This window comes from Schistocerca serialis, chromosome 10 (genome assembly GCF_023864345.2).
Source record: "Schistocerca serialis cubense isolate TAMUIC-IGC-003099 chromosome 10, iqSchSeri2.2, whole genome shotgun sequence".
Lineage (NCBI taxonomy): Eukaryota > Metazoa > Arthropoda > Insecta > Orthoptera > Acrididae > Schistocerca > Schistocerca serialis.
In genome coordinates, this window is record NC_064647.1 from 167,771,156 (window position 1) to 167,789,472 (window position 18,317).

The 18,317-nt window shown below is 37.6% G+C and overlaps 2 protein-coding genes across 2 annotated transcripts in view; one reads left to right on the forward strand and one right to left on the reverse strand.

Annotated features, from left to right (window-relative positions):
• LOC126424787 (uncharacterized) overlaps positions 1 to 9,672 on the reverse strand; it is a 33,282-nt gene extending 23,610 nt beyond the window's left edge. Inside the window, exon 1 of the mRNA XM_050087558.1 lies at positions 9,527 to 9,672. Coding sequence (XP_049943515.1) covers positions 9,527 to 9,534 — 8 coding nt within the window. The 5' untranslated portion in view covers positions 9,535 to 9,672. The remainder of the gene's footprint in view (positions 1 to 9,526) is intronic.
• A 1,790-nt stretch (positions 9,673 to 11,462) lies between these two features.
• The window catches only part of LOC126425282 (uncharacterized), a 66,759-nt gene continuing 59,904 nt past the window's right edge, over positions 11,463 to 18,317 (forward strand). The window contains exon 1 of the mRNA XM_050088255.1: positions 11,463 to 11,498. The gene's annotated coding sequence lies outside the window, so the exon portion shown is untranslated. The remainder of the gene's footprint in view (positions 11,499 to 18,317) is intronic.

The window sequence follows — 18,317 nt, forward strand, 5'->3', positions numbered from 1 at the left end:
TGCTGAAACGAGCCTGTTTCTAACAGGTCACGGGAAAATATTGCGAATGGTGGTTTGAAAAGCATTACATTAAAAGCAGATTTCCTTTTATGCAAGATGAACTATGTGTGAGAATGTACGATGAATTTCTTAAATCACAAAGCGTTTGACTCTCATTTAAAAATCAACGACCATTTAGAAGAATTTCGAGCCCAGAAGATCAGACTTTTATGTCGTTATTAAAAATTCTACTGGCACATTTGTGTGATGTTCTTAAAGTGTAAGACGTGCAAAAAGAGATCAGCATTATACGTGGAAGCTTAGCTTCTCTTCCAGCTTATTAATCTTCGAGACCAATATTATATGTGAATACTATGTATATTAATTTAAACCAATAACTTTTCTTATTTGTGTGTTCATGCTACTGAAGAGTGATCTTGCTATTGGCTTACTACATCACTTGTCATCTGCTGCCATCAGCTGGCGAAATCATGTGACATGAGCTATGACTGTCTTACAAAAGTGCATCGCAATCTTGATTTCAAAGTTTCGGAAGTAGCATGCGGTGTTTGGTGGAATTCAAATTTATACATTCATAATACCAAAATATGCAGTGTACAAGCCGGCTGAAGTGGCTGTGCGGTTCTAGGCGCTGCAGTCTGGAACCGCGAGACCGCTACGGTCGCAGGTTCGAATCCTGCCTCGGGCATGGATGTGTGTGATGTCCTTAGGTTAATTAGGTTTAACTAGTTCTAAGTTCTAGGGAACTAATGACCTCAGAAGTTGAGTCCCATAGTGCTCAGAGCCATATGAACCATTTTTTTACAGCGTACATGTTGCAGCACATCAAATGTCTTTCAAAACGTGTTTTCCCCCCTGAGTTCCATTTTCTAAAGTGCCGGCAAATTCTACTCCGGTGTATAGGCCTAAAACATTAACATTCAAAGGATTGATGAGTTTTACTGTACTGAGGAAGAGTATACTGTCACTTAACACAGAAAAAATGTATTTTCAGTGTGGGGGAAAGTGTATTTTTAACCGGGATATCCGGGAAAAATCCAGGAATTTTTTTTCCTTGTCCACGTATACACCCTACCACTGAACACACAGACCTGTAGCCATTTGTACTTTTCTTCTGCATATATGTTCAATATCCCTACTTAGTCCTATTTGGTATGAGTCACACACACTTGAACAATATTCTAGGACAGGCCACATGAAAGATTTATGACATATTTTAGTCTGACTGAATTTCCTCAGTATCCTGCCAATAAACCAAAGTCTGCCACCTGCTATAGCCACAGCTGAGCCTCTATGATTACTGCAATTCATTTCTCTAGAAACTGTTACACCAAGCTATTTGTATGAGTTGACCAATTCCAACCAAATTCATGGTTTCAATCCTATCTCATCAACCAAAGGCCCTAACATTCACCAATCAACTTCTATTAAACCTCCCCAATACCTCTTCTGTGTTACCTGTAGATGATACAAATTTGTCCTTTCAGTCTTCTGCAATAAAAGTACAAGATTAATGAGACAGCCAGTAGGCTCCTCTTCTGGCTACAGGAGAGTAAGTTGTTGCTGAACACAAGCAAGACAGTTAATATATTCTTCTGTCCATTCAGAAAACATCCTGCCTAAATGGAGCCCTTAAAAATTCATGGTATAGAAATTAAACAAGTAACAGAGACATTTTTGTGGGTGTGGACTGATAGTAGATTTCAGAGCAGAATTACGCCATGCACTCAGAATTCTCAAGCAATCATGTGATCTAACATTCTCAAAACTGGGTATCATGAAGTTAAACACTCAATAGTGACATATGAGATCACTTTTTGGATGACTGTTCACAGAAATAATTTAATAATTTCCTTGTAGAACTCATGCTAATAAAAATAATGAGAAAATACTAATGCAGCTAACCACCAGTCCTGCACTGATGAGCTAAAAACACGACTACCTGCTTAATAGGTGGTTTGTCCATTTTTGGAACAAAATACATCACTGCTTCTGTATATCAGGCATCCAACAGTTTGTTGGTAGGCTTGTGGAGGTATGTGCCATTAGATGTCTTTGAACAGATCAAGTAATTTTTGTAAATAATGGGCCGCTGATTTTTGCATGCAGTGATGGCGGATGATAGTGACCCAAATGGGTTCCGTTGAATTTACATCAGATAAATTTGGTAACCGAGACATCAATGTGAGTTCATTGTAATGATCTTCAAGTGACTGTAGCATGATTCTGGCTCTGAAACATAGACAATTTTACTGCTGAAAGATGACATTTTCGTTGGGGAAGACATCGAGCATGAAGTGATGCAGGAAGTTCACAGCAGTCAACATGTCTTCAATTACTACAACAGGTCCCATGCAAGTGGAAGAGAATTTCTCCCATAGCATAACACTGCTCCCACAAGCCTGTGTCCATGGTGCACCGCACGTTGTGAGCCAACATTCATTTCAGTGACGGCATATGTGTAGATGACAATCGGCCTACTGTAGCAAAAATGTGATATACTGAAAGAGTCAACATATTTCCAATGATCAACAGCCAAATCCCAATGGTCTTGGGCCCATTGTAATCATAATTGATGATGTTGTTGGGTCAACATTTAAACACATAGGGGTGGTCTGCTGTGGAGCTCCATGTTCAACAATGTATGATGAACAGTGTACTCCAAGACACTTGTGCATGCACCATCATTGTGCTCTTTCAACAGAGATGCCACAGATCTCCATCTATCCTTCTTTACAGAGCAGATAAGTCTCAAAACCACTCATTCTGTGAATAAACGTGGACATCCAATGATTTAGCACCTAATCGCAGTTCCATTGTCCTTCTACCTCTTTCTGTAGATGCTCACGACAGTGCCACATGAACATTCACCCAGGTTTTCTGTTTTTGAGATACTCATTCACAAGCTCTGCCTAATAATAATCTGTGCTTTGTTGAAGTCCCTTATCTTAATGGATGTCCCCATTTGCAGCCCACATCTTTGCTAGGGTGATCCCTCATCTGTGGCTGCTCCACTTACATACTTCTGTTATGTCACATGCACACAATGCCACTGTGTGGCATCCAACATCATGGTGTGCAGTGGTTATAGTATTTTGGCAGATCATTGTACTATAAACTGTGTTTTACTTATGCAGAGTAGGATAGAAAAGATGATCCAAAGGCTGAGGACAAAATATTAATCAGAAGTCATGTTGTGGAAAAAATATGGCAACCTACTCTTCAACAAACTACTCCTATCCACTAGAAACAAAAATGAAAACATTTAGGAACACTGTAAAGAAAATGCTACATTTTGTATTCTGCTGATGAGTATTTTAAGGCAAACTTGCACTGTCTATATGTCCTCATTTGCTCCCTCACAAAATTAAGTTTTTTATTTTTCATAGTTTGTCAGGTAACAGAACATGTAGACATCAGAATAGGAAAATTAAAAAATATCTGCATCATATGTAGAACATAATACATACCGCTAAAATGTTGTTGAAACACATCTAAAGTTTTCATTGTAAACTTAAAATGGTATCTCTCCCAGGATTTATATTAGGCAGTCACTTCTGCAGAAAAGCACAAAATTGTGATGACAGCTGTACCTACATTAAAAGTGATGTAATATTTGTACCCATTCAGTTCCCAGAAGATATTCCCAGATAAAGAGATCCAGAAATACAAGAACTTGAAATATGAAATGTGAATATAGCCATACTTTTGTTAGTACAGGACCCATAGTAGGGATACAAACACTTTGCTACAAAATTTATAATCTCTCCTTTACAAGTTAACAGAAAAAAACAGATGTCTGATTCTATGTGATGACTTTAATATTGATTTTTCCGTTTAACCTAAGCAATAAACTGAATGACTGAACCTCCTCTTCATATTTAACATGAAACCTACATTATAAACAGCAGCACATGTAAATAACACATGAGTTCCAGAATACACCACATATTTACTTTTGTTCTTATGAAATAGGTTTTGGGGATCACACTGTATGAATGATACCACCTGCCTGGTTAGCCGAGAGTGCTAATGCACTGCTTCCTGGACCCAGGTAGGCCTGCCGGCCCCAGATCGAATCCGCACAGTGGATTAACGATGATGGCCCGTCTGCCAGCTAGCCTGGATGTGGTTTTAGGTGGTTTTCCACATCCTACTAGGTGAATACTGGGCTGGTCCCCATGTCCCACTTCAGTTACATGACTCACAGACATTTGCAAGATGTTTACACTATTTCATGATTTACACTAGATGCAGGCAGCCAGGGTACACTGATTCCATCCCAGGGGATACCACAGGGTGGCAGCAGGAAGGGCATCCGGCCACCCCTTTAAATTAACCATGCCAAATCCATTGTAACTTTCCTGATGCTGTGGCAATTGTGGCACAAAGATGAAAAGCAAAAGAAAGACTGTATGAATGATACCAAGAAACCAAATCATTCTGTACATCCCAATGAATCATCAGTAACTACTGCTAGAAACTTCAGTGTTCAAAACATAAATTCACATAAATTTGGTAAATTATTAAGCGCCTTCCAATGCTATTTTGAGTTTTGATTTCCACTCAGAGAAAGTAAAATCATAAAAAATAATACAATAGGTAGTTTGATCACTCCATGCATACAGGTTTCAAAGAAGGAAAAAATATTTCTCAATCATGTACACACAAGCAAACTGAAATCATTCCAGAATTTGATGTTTATTTTAAAAGATACAAACAGATCTTTAAGAAAATTATCAGAAAGGGCGGGGGGGGGGGGGGGGGGGGGAGGTGGAACATTGTCAGGAGAGAAACTGGCAACACACAAGAAAATCACTGCAACATTAATCTGCTTAAAGGTGGAAACAAAATAGCTGAGGTATTTAATGCATGTTTCACACATGAAGCATGTAATCTGACAGAGAAACACCAAAGAACAGCTTTTGAAAACAGAGACCAGCCCAAAACTTATTTCAATGCAAGAACATTCTTTTTTTTATCCAACAGATGAAAAGGAAATACTGAGATAAAATAAAAATTTTCTTTGGGCATAGACAATTTGTAACAGTGCTAACTAAGCCCCTAACTCATCTCTGCAACTCCTCATTATTTAGAGGTGTTTTCTAGAAAAATTAAAAATGGAGAAGGTAATATTTTACAAAAGGCGCATTACATTCAAAGAGAAAAATATTATTGTAGTAAGTACCCCACACGGAATCAGGAAATATAAGAGAACAGACATTGACAATTTTGATTTTGTGAATGAACCCTTGACTGCAGTAGACCAGAAGGAACATGTATGAGCAATATTTCTGTGCCTCAAAAAATCTTTGATATGATAGACCACAACTTACAGCATTGAAAATTTGAATATGTAGGTATTAGGGAGATGGTACATGAATTAGTGACATCATTCCTCAAAAGCAGAAAGCAGATAGTAGAAATCACATACCAGGAATAGAACACTATTTATACCTACCATTATAAATGAAAATAAATTATGTATGATGTGCCTGAAGGTTCAGATTGTGCTAAGAGCTGTTCCTGATATTTATCAATGACTTAGGCTCGTCCAGCAACTACCAGATGGCTACAACATTTGTAGATGACCTGAATGTATTGATAAAAGGCAAAACTGCTGCAGAACTGCAATGTAAAATAGTAAACTGCAACTCACATTTTGCAGAATGGTTTACCACTAGCAATCTTGTTGATGATGCAGAGATAACTGTCACAGTGGACCTTTATACCACACAAAACAAACATTTATTAACACTCCCCTCCCTATATATCTCTTTGGTAAACAATTATAAATGGTAAATTTCACAAAATTTCTTAGAAAACGGATTCAGGGAAACATGAAATGGAACATACATATCATTTACATAAGTTAGAAGATAAGCATGATTTACTAAGCCATAAAAATACCTGTACTGGGTGTACAACAAAAGAAACAGTAAAAATGTGTGTTATACCCAAGCAGAATAACTGTTATGATATGGGATAGTGGGCAACTTGCCAATTAGAAAAAGCTGTTTCACAGTACAAAAAGAGGATGATAATAGTGATTGAAAATGCAATTCTCAGAAACGTCTGCAAACTGTATTCAAAATACTCCAGATACTAGCACTGACCTGCCCATATACTCATGAGGTATTACTTATGTTAACAAAATTTCAGAGGCCAAAGAAAACTTAGTTCGTAAAACTCAAGCAAATCAACAGGCAAAAATTGGATCTTCACAGTGAGTATGCAGACACAACCGTCAGACAAAACGGACCACTGCAAACTGGGAAAAAACTTTACAATAAACTTCCCCACTGCATCAAGACAAAAAAGAAATATAAAAATTCAAAATGGCTCTAAAAATACTTTTGCAAGATAGATACTATTTTACTGTAAGTGAATATTGTTGGCATAAATTTAAACTATTTCCCTCTTTCTTTTGTGTGTATAAATCACTTTTGGTGTATAAACTGTACTATTATGTTAATGTTTTATATTATACTGTTTTATTGTACTGTGTACATGCTTAAAATTATTTATGGTATTGAATTAATTTTACTGTTGAATATCACTTATTTAAAACTGTGTTTTAAGGTACAAAAAGCCATATTATATGTCAATGATTTAATGAAATGATGCTTAACAATTTGCATGATAATATAGCAGCTACACTGTTATCTACAACCACCATTAAAAGACTATGCACTTGAGTGTATGTGAAAACTTAGTGTATTAAATAAAGATTTTATCAGTTTTACAGACACACATTTTATCAATTTTACAAACAGACATGTAGTTAAAATGTTGCTGCAGTTCTCAGTGAGGGGTAACCTACCGTAACATGTGGTACAACTTGTTACTATAACAATACAATCCCTCATGCATTACTTTTTGATTCTTGTGTCATATTATGTTGATTCATGAGAGCAGCAAAACTGTTCAAATGCAAGGAGAAGGACATCTAAATTAAAGTATATAAACACGAAATAAACTTTCCATTTGCTTGGTCATACAAGGTATGTTCGAAAAATTAATTAACTACATTTGAAAAAGCTTTATTAACAGCGTCTGTACAAAGGGTTGATATTCTTGAAAACCCCATCCATGACCATAAACAATTTTTTCCACCGATTCTTACATGCCCGTAATGTTCTCTCAAATGCCTCAATAAGAATACCCTTACTGCAGTTGTCACAGCCACTTTGATAGCCCGATGCTGTCAAAATTGTGTAATTTGAGCATGTTCTTGAACTTGGGGAGCAAGAAGAAATCTGCTGGAGTAATGATCTTGATTATAGGGTGACTGCAGTACCTTTGCCATTTTATGCTTTGCTGGGAACTCAAGGATGGAGAGAGATGTGTGACTGGGCTCAGTATCATGAGGCTGCAATGAGATAGCAGCAGTGTCTTTCCATGCATCAATGACCCTATTCCACAATATTTCCAGAACTCCTATGTAGTATGTAGCATTAAAGGTCTAGCACCGAGGTACAAACTTTTCAAGACCCCACACCCTCGTTGTCGAAAAAGACAATTTAAATCTGCTCATACCAATCTTATTCTGCACTACTACAAAAATGATGGATTGCTGCTCACTGTAAAGATGAACCATTGGGTTGCAGACAGGTACAACAGAAAGACCGCCACACAATACAGCTTTCAGCCAAAAACTTCATTACCCAATAAAACACACACACTTTCATAGAAGCAAGCACACCTCACACATGACCACTACCAATGACAGCTCTGATTAGAGCTGTCATAGCTACCATGGACAGCTCTGACCGCAGCTGTCAGTGGCAGTGGTCATGTGTGAGGTGTGCTTGCTTCTGTGGAAGTGTGTGTGTTTTCTTCAGTTATGAAGGTTTTGGCTGAAAGCTGTATCGTGTAACGGTCCTTTTGTTGTATCTGTTCTAAGCCCATTGGGTCATCTTTACAAGCAGCAATCTATCCTTTTCGTAACACTGAGGGTGTGGTTCTTGAAGAGTTTGTGTGTTTTCATGCTGAATAAGACTTTGGCCGAAAGCTATAATGGGCAACTGTCTTCCCCTGAGCCTATCTGCAGCTCCACAGGGCCTCCCTACAGTGAGCAGCAGTCTAACCTTATTCTGTTTTGAGGGTGACAGGGAGTGTCATTTGGCACACTGAACTTCATCTCTGGGTTATACTGAAATGTCCATGTTTCAGCACCAGTAATTTTCCTTCAGCTAACTCATGATCAGCATTCAACTGGCCTTTAGCTAATTCATAAATAGTTTGGGGACCAGCTTAATGCACATCTTTTGCATGTTCAATTCCTATAAAATGATATGTGATGCACAATGGTTTTTGGGACACTCAGAGTGTTAGCTAACACTCTTTTGATGGTCAGCATTCAACAACCCACACACATGAGTCACAGTTTCATCAGTTTGACTAGTTGGTGGCCATCCATAGTGGGGAGTCATCATCCACCCCTTCCTGATGTCTCCCTTATAACTTGCACTTATGGAAGACAAGACTCCTTGTTAAGCAGTTTATGACTTTCTGCAGCTTTTTTGCTAAGTTTTGTGCAGAACTTGATTGTCTAACATTGTTTGAAAGTACTTCCAATACATGGCCTTCAAATAGAAGTGCTCTAAATTAGCAAACCTGACAGCACCAGTGCTTGGAGCAGACTGACCTAGTGTGTAGTGTAAAGCTGAAGGTTCCCCTGTCCCCTGCTAACTCAAATGGCCCAAACATAGTGCAATCAGTTGGGAAATGGCAAAACAATATATTTCATGACCTTTTAGACATTCTGTATAACAGAATTTATTCAATAATTCATGCATCATGTTCTATAAACCCCAAATAAGGCAGAGCAATCTTGTAAGGTTTTGCATTAACAGAGCCATTGAAGACTACTATTGTAATCTATATTAAGAAACATTTAACAGTAGTCTAATCTGTGCACACTGATAATCACATTTATTGCTTTAAATACTTGTTAGAAATGCAGTTACTTCAAAAAATTGGCCATTATGCTACTCAACTGCTGTTTTTAATCCTATTTTGCGGTAAACATTTGTGTAGCTCTACTGATTTCAGTCAACACTGTCAGACTGTATGCTGGAAAAGCTAAAAGTGTGTAATGTGAATGTTAGTATTAACTGGAATTTACAAGAAATGAATGACTTGGAGCATATGTGTGAAAATTGCTAGAGACTTCTAAAAAAGTTTGGTTATGAACTTTACACTATAACCTTATTGCACACTTTTGTGAAATAAATACTTTTATGCCTTATTTAAAGAGCCACTTAAGATTTAGCCATAGAATGATATTGAATGATTGTAATAATATTGAATGATTGTATGCTAGTTATGCTAGGAGTACTGTACTCAGGTCAACACAAAGAGAGAGATTTTTAAGTTCAAAGCAGGCAAAACTGAGCTCCTTTTGTTAACTTATACTTTTGCTGGTGCCACTCCAGTATGCCTCCCTGCTTTACCATTGGTATGAATATTGATTTATCAGCAGAAAATGTGTGTACTACCAGATATTATAAAAATATCTTACCACTCCATGGATGTAGTTACAGAAGAAACAGATATTGTCCTGCAACTACACAATCAGCAGTGCACATGTGCAGATAAGACTTTGACACTTTGGCCTGACCTGCACCTTTAGCCTCACTCACATTTCAAGTGTCACAAGCCATAATAGATCAATACAGCAGCTGATGCATATGATATTTGTCAACAGTGTGTCATAAATTCTCTATTTTTTTTTTTAAAAAAAAGCAAAAGAATACCTCATCAGGCATTACTTCTACAACAAGTCTAAATACTTGCACTGAGGAATGTAAATTCTGCCCAACTTTAATATTTTTATCAGATAGCTCTTCATTTTGCAAGTACATAGACAGCTAATAGTGGTCTGTGTGAAGTTAAAGTGCTGTGTTTGAAGTATTAGATAATAATAGCAGCTGAGTAATATAGCAGGTGAAGCAATAGCTTTTTTTCAGAGTAGCAAAATGTGTAGTACTAAATTCTACACAAAACCAACTGTTCACTATGGAGTGAATTGAAAATTGGATATGTCAAAGATTCTACATGCCAAATCTCACATTTGTCAGGAGATTAAGAAAAACAATATATCTCTTTTTGTACATAAATAATTTGAATCCAGAACATTCACCTTGCAGTATTGTTCTGTATCCAGAAAATTGAGAAAGTATTCTGATGGTACAGAAAAGAAAAGAATATTTATTAACCTCATTCAATTACCTTTGTCAAAGTTTACATTTGGACCAAGTTTTATAAATAATAAATTACATATACAGAAAACACACAGTAAATAATCAGTTTATTTAAGAAATATAAGGTTTTATCATCACTTAGACTAAACAAATTATATGATGATTAGTGTTTATGAATTCTTCAACTGAGTAGTATTCATGGTATTTGAGCCAAGTTTTAATATTCTCTTATATTTATTTAGTGGTACTGTACAAGCTGAGTCTGGTAACTTACTGAAAAATGCTTAAGCAATTATAGTTATTATGGACTATGGACTAGAGCAAGTCTTGGGAAGAAAAATCTGAGTAACTGTTTCTGGTATTGTGTACATGCACAACATATCTCTTGTTGATTTTTTTCATATATTCTCTAGTAAAAATTATCAATTATATATGTTCAGTTTATGCGCTATTATGATGCTGAGAGATTTAAAGTAGTTTCTGCAGGTGCCTGTGGGTGTTAATCCTACTACGCATCTGATTGCTTTCTTCTGTTATCTAAAAATATATTTAGTACCTAGTAGCCCAGTCAATGAAGGAAAATTAGGGGAAAAAATTGTGTAGTCACAAATTTTTGCACCATGCTAAGGGGGAGTGTCCTGAAAACATTAAAAATTCTGAGTGGTTGGCTGTGAACATTGGAGTTAATGGTCATTTAAAGCTCACTTTTTTATGTTCCTATCAAATGGCTCAAGAACTATGGCTCCTAGTGAAAATGTTCCCTAGAAAAAAATTAAACTATTTTAAATTTATACAAAATGGTCCTATTCATTTCTCCTCTAGACCTAGTAGCTTCCATGTTGCAGGGGATGGAAAAACCACAGATAATTTATAAAAATAGTCCTTTAAGGGGATAAATTGGTGTTTATTGTTAAATTAAATGCTTAAGAACTAATAAATATGTGTGTCACATCTAAGTGCACTAGAAGTATATTAAGGAATAAATTGTGTTATGAGGGTGTAACAAGGCAGACAGACACTCCTGGGGAGTGGGCAGGGGGGGGGGGGGGGGTGAGGGGGAGGTCCACAAAGTGTGATAACATAATACAAGCACTAGAAAAGCATAAGGGCAGATTCTACATAAATCACTGTACCCTGTTGTACACTGTTGGAGGAAAATTGAGTTTTGTCATTCTGTATGGCAGTTGTAGCGTTCTTCCAGGAAAGGCAACTTCCCACCAAGCGTGCTGCTTGCTCTTCAGTTTACAGACGGACTATACTTCACCACCTTTTCCTGTCCAGTTCTCTTATGTGAGTGGACAAAATAATTTGACTGGGCTTGTTTTTATATAATTGAGTTATTTTCAGTATATTAAGTGACCACTTTTTTGCAACTGTTAAGACAGCTTTCATGTAAAATACATTTCCGTAAACAATGGCCAAGAAGTGCTAAGTCATAAGTGTGATGTCATCAGTGACATGTGTAGTGTTGGTGGGAAAGTGGTTGGATTGATACTCCATGAATGTGTGGTAAGTGAATCAACTCATTGCAGCCCACTTTGAAATGCCAGCAGTTCCTGCATGGAACCAATTTATGCAGTCTATCAGTAACAGAGTTAATGATGAGAGAAGTACAGTAACTTTCTGATCATCCATTAATTCACTGCCAAGTGACTACAGTGCAGTTATGTAGCTTTACAATGTGCTGTCAATGAAAGAAACAGCAAGAGACCAGCCTTGGCAGCCAGAGACTGTAGTCATGTGTTTATGAGTTGCGTGTGTGTGTGTATGTGTGTGTGTGTGTGTGTGTGTGTTTGTGCTTTTCAGGAAGGGGTTTCAGGCCAAAAGCTTCTTGTTTGATGATCTTTTTGTTGTTCCTATCTGCACTTCATCATCTCTGTTATGTGGTGGGTAATAGTCTATTGTTTTCATAATTTTGTCATTATACTATCCCGATTTTTCCATTGTTTAAAAAAACAGAATGTTACATATGCAATTGCTGAGCATTGCACTGGACACTCAATGGAGTATGAAAAGACAACAATTTTGGCCACAGCAACATCCTTTTGGGATTCCATCATAAAAGAATCTGTGGAAATTCACAGACCGACAATCTTATCAACCATGACAATGGCTACCAGTTAGATAATGTGTGGAACCCCGTCATCTCTAAGATCTGCTCCAGATGAAGACGTCAGAGTACTCCGATGGCCGCGGCAATTGACAATGCCGAAGACAGCTGAGTTCAGCAGATCCACCAGCGAGGGCGCTGCTGGTGGGCGGTGTGGTTCGGCTGTCCATATGATTTTGACACATGTGCAGAATACTCGTTGCACGCTATATATTACAGAATGGAGGGCATCATTGTCAGTCTTTGATGCCTCACCTGAGGATGGCTGGCAGTTGTCCAGTCGAAATATTGTGGTTGGAAGCTAACGACAACCGACTGCAAGCCCAAAATCTTTTTGAATATTTAGTTCGCTGGGAAAATTTTAAATTTCACAATGTTACTCTTATCAGCACAGAACCTACTTATGTAATTTAATGATACAGAATCATGATCTGAGGATGGAAATACTGTGACATCACATGATTCTTCCGTAGTATTGAAACTGACAAAGATATTATCAAGACATACTTCATCTCTTGTGGGCCAATTATTGATAAAGTGCAGATTATACTGTCTAAGAAGATTTTTGAGCTCAGTTACACTATGTTTGGCTGCTGTTACATCAAAATCTGCATTCAAATCTCCACCTATTACAGTGTCATAATGTAACCATTTTGTCTTTCTAAATACATTTAACAGCATGTCCAGTTTTTCTAAAAATACACTAATCTACCCTTAAGTGATCTGTATAAGGCTACTATCACTAACTTAAAATTGTCACTAACTATACCAGTGGCTTCAAAATTCAGTTCGCCACACAGCTAGTCTTGATCCAACCTATTGATGGAGTGGCTGAGGGACTGGTTAGTATACAATGCCACACCACCCCTTTTCTATGGTAACCATTTTCTATTTTATAGTTAAATTTGATAGCTCTAAGTTCACCTCTGTTACCCAGTGTTCACTTAGAAAAAAAAAATCAAATTTTTTACAATAAATTCTTTGTCTTTTACTCCTTGAACATTCAGACAGCAAATTTTAAGAACAGAATTGTTATTGTCTTTAGAATGAACAGTTTGGTTAGGAGCCATAATATCTTTTACACTACCTATTTTATGGGCTTCTTCATCTTGCTGTGTTCCACTAAAAAATCATGTAAATGGAGAGGAGGCACTGTTTTCTGCTTACCCACAACAGTTTATACTGCTTCTTCTGCTGTAGTTCTCTTCCTTTCTTTCAGCAGGGATGTAGTTATTGTTGCTGGTGTAACTTCTGCTGTGGTTTGTGGAAGTGCTTCTATAGCTGATACATTTTCTACTACTGCTTCTGATGATGCCAATGGTAACAATGATGGTTCCCATTCTGATGCTGATATAGGCCTAATTTCTTCTAGAGATGTAGCTAGAGATGTTTATTCCTCATGTGTTGTTGGTGGATTCTCAATTTGTTTTGTCATTGGCAAGTTATTTACTTGCAAGAGGAGATGTCTGTCTTGATACAGTTGTTACAAATCTAAATAGTTGGGGCTACAAAGTAAGTGTGGTTGACACTATGCTTGAAAATCACAGTGCAGTAATCATGAAGTTATGGGCAAATCAGCAAGTATTCAACAAATTTCCAACCGGCATTCAAATTATGTCTTCAGAAGTAGGGTTATTAAAAAGAAAAAATTAGATGATTTCAGAACTGCAGTGTCTTCTACAGATTAGCATCAAATGTATGAAGAATTGACACCAAGTGATACATTCACTTCCAATTTCCAGGCTCTTAATGCCAAATTTGATGAAAATTTTCCACTGAAACCCAAGAGATATCCACTTACCAAATCAAAATACATACAGAAAACTTTCAAATTAAAGCACTAGTGTACCTCTAGATTAGCTAAAATAAAATGCATTGCTCAACTACTAAATCATAATTTGTGTCAAAGCCACTGAAGTAATTGATTTTAAGGACAGATTATACTGCAGTTATTTATAAGCCAAAAGGATTTACAGAATGAAGAAGAAAAAGGAAGGGAGTAAAGCACCAGATTTATTGAAGAAACTCACAATCCTTGCAAGGCAGCATGGGGTCTTGTTAATGAACATAGGATAAGGCTCACCTATTGCTTTAATCCAGAAGAATTTAATGAATATTTTATAAACACAGTGGAAGCACAGTAGGTGAATTTCCTGACTTCAGAACAGATCCTGCAGTTGCTATGAAATTTGAAAATAAACGGAGCATGATAATGTGGAAGAGATTGTACCCAAAGGCATAATAAAAATAGTAAAAGACTACAAAGACTCAGAGAGCCCTGTACTACATTAAAAACTATAATCTGTAAAATTGCTCAGTCACTGTCAGCAGTAATAAATAAATGCTGCCACACTGGGGAATTTCCAGACTTCCTGAAAGTAGCATGCACAGTAGCAGTTTAAGAAGAAGGGTAATCCAAGTGAAGTGCCAAGTTGCTGGCCTATACCTATAACAATAGTGCTAGCTAAGGGGATGTAGTCCATAATGAAAGCTTAGTCATTAAGTTATTTTGAAGGAAATAACTTTTATGATACACAGCACAGCTTTCGGAAGGGCTGGTCAACTACAACAACAGCACTTGACTTAGTTACAAATATAAGTCATGGTGTTAAAGACAAGGAGTCTATAGCATTGGTACTCTGTAACCTTGGTAAGTCATTTCATGTATCCCACATAAGGCCATTCTCAGCAACCTAAACTCATATGGTATTGGAAGAGCTGTTCTACAAACACTTGAGTCCTACCTAAATAACAGATGGCACATTGTGTCAGTGCAAAAAGCAGAATCAGGGATTCATAATTGGGCTCCTGTTGTTCTTAACTTTTGTTAGTGACATAGGTTCCAATTGGCACACCTTGAAGTTTGCAGATGATACAACTTTGTTCTCAAAAGGGAACAATGTATTGCAAGCTGTTCAACAAGCAGAAGTCCTATCCACTGAAGCCAAAGCCTGATTCATCATGAACAAGATGCAAATTAATGAAGACAAAACACAGGGTATGGTATGCAGTCTAAGTGATATTGGAGCACTAGGTGACACAGCAGCTGTTAAGTTTCTGGATTTTTTCATTGATACCAAGTTAACCTGGCAACAACACACTGAACATGTATGTTCCGAACTCTTGTGAGTCCTGTAGCCCTTGAGGAAACTAGAAAGTGTTATACCACAGTAGTCCCTAACAGTATACTATACAATGTTCCAAAACCACACCTGCTATGGGCTGTTACTGTGGGATCATTCTGCAGGCTGCAAGAATGTGCTTTAGTTGCACAAGAAAGCACTGAGGCTCTTATCAGAAGCAAAGAAACTGATCACTGCAAACCAAATTTTTCCAGATTAGGAGTTTTGACTGGTTTTAGCCAATATATTTTCACTTGCCTTATTCACACAAAGACAAATTGTGAGACATACAGAAGGAGAAATGAAGTTCATCAACACAACACTCACTATAAAGACAGTATAGATAGGCCAAGATGTCAATTAACTAAGATGCAGAATAGCTTCCCAATGGTGGCTCTAAAGTTATTTATTGCTTTACCTAAGGACATTCACTCATTACCAGTTGAATAATTTGGAACTATAATCTTATGCATACTAAAAGAGCAACCTTCATACAGTATATAAGAATACTTCTCTAGTGACAGAACATTGTCTAACTGAGCTGTAACTCAGTTCCAATGAAAACAGCAGCAACTCTGCTATTTTACTGCACTGTGTTCTAATATCAATTGCCTTATTGTTGTAATGTATGTTGTAATCTAGTTCTTAAATATATGTTTTATAGTAGCCACTTTAGTATCACAGTTTAACATGCCCGGTTCGCCATGCAGTCTAATGCACTGCTACCCGGGCAGAAAGGCATGCTGGTTCCTGGCATGGATTCACCCAGCAGATTAGTGTTAAGGTCTGGTGTGCTGCCCAGGCTGTGGGTGGTTTTTTAAGGTGGTTTTCCATCTGACTCAGCAAATGCCGGGTGGTTCCCCTTCTTCCACCTTAGTTACACTATATTGGCAATTGGTGCGCAAACACTGTGTCCATGTACACACACACACCACCATTACTCTACCATGAAATCATTTGGGATTACACTCATACGGTGTGAGACATTCTCAGGGGGGTCAACTAGGGGCTGAACAACACAATAACCCTGGGTTCGGTGTGGGGTGGTGGTGGGGTGAGTGGACTGCTGCAGCCTATTGTGGGGTTGTGAACCACTGAGAGCTACAATGGGGACAAATACTCTTCATTATTCCTAGGTCCTCAGTTCAGTACAATACAACCACAGTTTAAATGTAAATGTAAACACTGTTTGGCCTTTTACATTGCCATGACAATCACCAAGTTATCAGTTAGGATGAATAGGCATAGGCAGAGGCTGTACACTAGCAACACACAATATCCTGTTGCAGTGCATGCACTATAACATGACAGCCATGACCTTGGTGCCATCTGCATTCTTTTCCCAGACACCAGTTTCTCAGAACTCCACAGGTGGGAACTGGCACCACAACATGTCCTTGGTTCTCACCACCCACCCAGCATTAATTTATGTCAGTATCATTGGTCTCAGCATTTCTTCAAATTAACAATTCCTTTCTTCACTTCTTTTTAGGTTTTTACATCTGCCATTTTCTTACCTGTCTATTTTTTGCCATCTCCCTCCCACCTTTATCACATAAAATGCACTTAGCTATTAGGTCTTATTAACTCATGTATGATGTTTCAGCAGTAATATCTCTGTCTTGCATATTACCTTACTCTTCTCCATTATGTTCTTAGGTTTGCAAATCTAGTCCTGTGCAGTCCCTAACAGCCTAAACAGTCTATCTGTCCTTCACATCCCACCAGTATGTCTCCATGAGCTGGACTTCCGGGTGACTTTTCTGAACTCTATCTATCTTCCTAAACCTCACCAGTCCTTTCCATCATCCCTCTTCCTTCCCCTTCAACCCTTCTGCCAGAAGGAGCCACTGATTCCAAAAGCTTGCATATGTAATATTTTTTATAAGTGTTTTTTACTGCTGCTGCTTGTTGAGTAGCACTTTTATCAATCCAATTACATTACAGTTTAAATTGAAATATTTTTTAAATTTTGCTGTAGTAATATTATCGTAAACTTGGCATTGTCTGTCCAGCCATGGCTGGAGAATAGCATAGAACTGGTGAAACATTCTTAATATATTCTTGCAAAGAAGTAACTTCATACTGTAAAGAATTACTGCTACACTATTTAGTCATTCATTGATTTCTCAACACCAATTGCTAGACATATTATTATCTGACATCCGGATAGTAATAGTGATGTTTATTTTGAAAAACTTCCCATTTGGTTATCTAAAAAACTGAATCTCCATACACCCATAAAGACTGCAGTGTTGAGCTGAGAAAAAGGATAAGATGTTAAAAAATTAGTTCATATGCGTGTAATGAAATGTCAGAGGGATTTCATTATTTTCACTATACTCACTGTGGATAACAAACTGAAACTGTTATTTAAACTTCTAATTAATGTGGGTATAATGAGCAACCAGTCACTTGTTTTCTATTTTGATATGATCTGTTGTACCATTAACTAGTTTTCAAGCCACTGCAGGCTCATCATCAGATGGAGGTGTAACAGTATCATTATCTGGACCACATGCATCTAGATCAGAGCCAGCCACAGTGTGTCAAACTTCACTCACACAGGGTGTGCAGGCCACTTGCAGGCCAAGGCCCAGCCTGTCTCGTCTCTCCTTAGTCCTTCTCAGAAGTATGCAGAACAGCGTAATATTTCGTTTAGTAATGTGGTGTGGCATTTTCCAATGAGCACAACTCTCTTTAGTTTGGCAGAATCCTGATGCCAGCACTCTTTACCATTTTGTATTTGTTGTGGCACAAAGGTTGTTCACAGTCCCAGTGGCTGTCTGCACAAAAAGAGACAGTCCAGCAATATATTGTTACAAGCCTTTAAAATGAATAGGAAAGACAGAAGAGAGGGATGAGAGTTGTCAATAT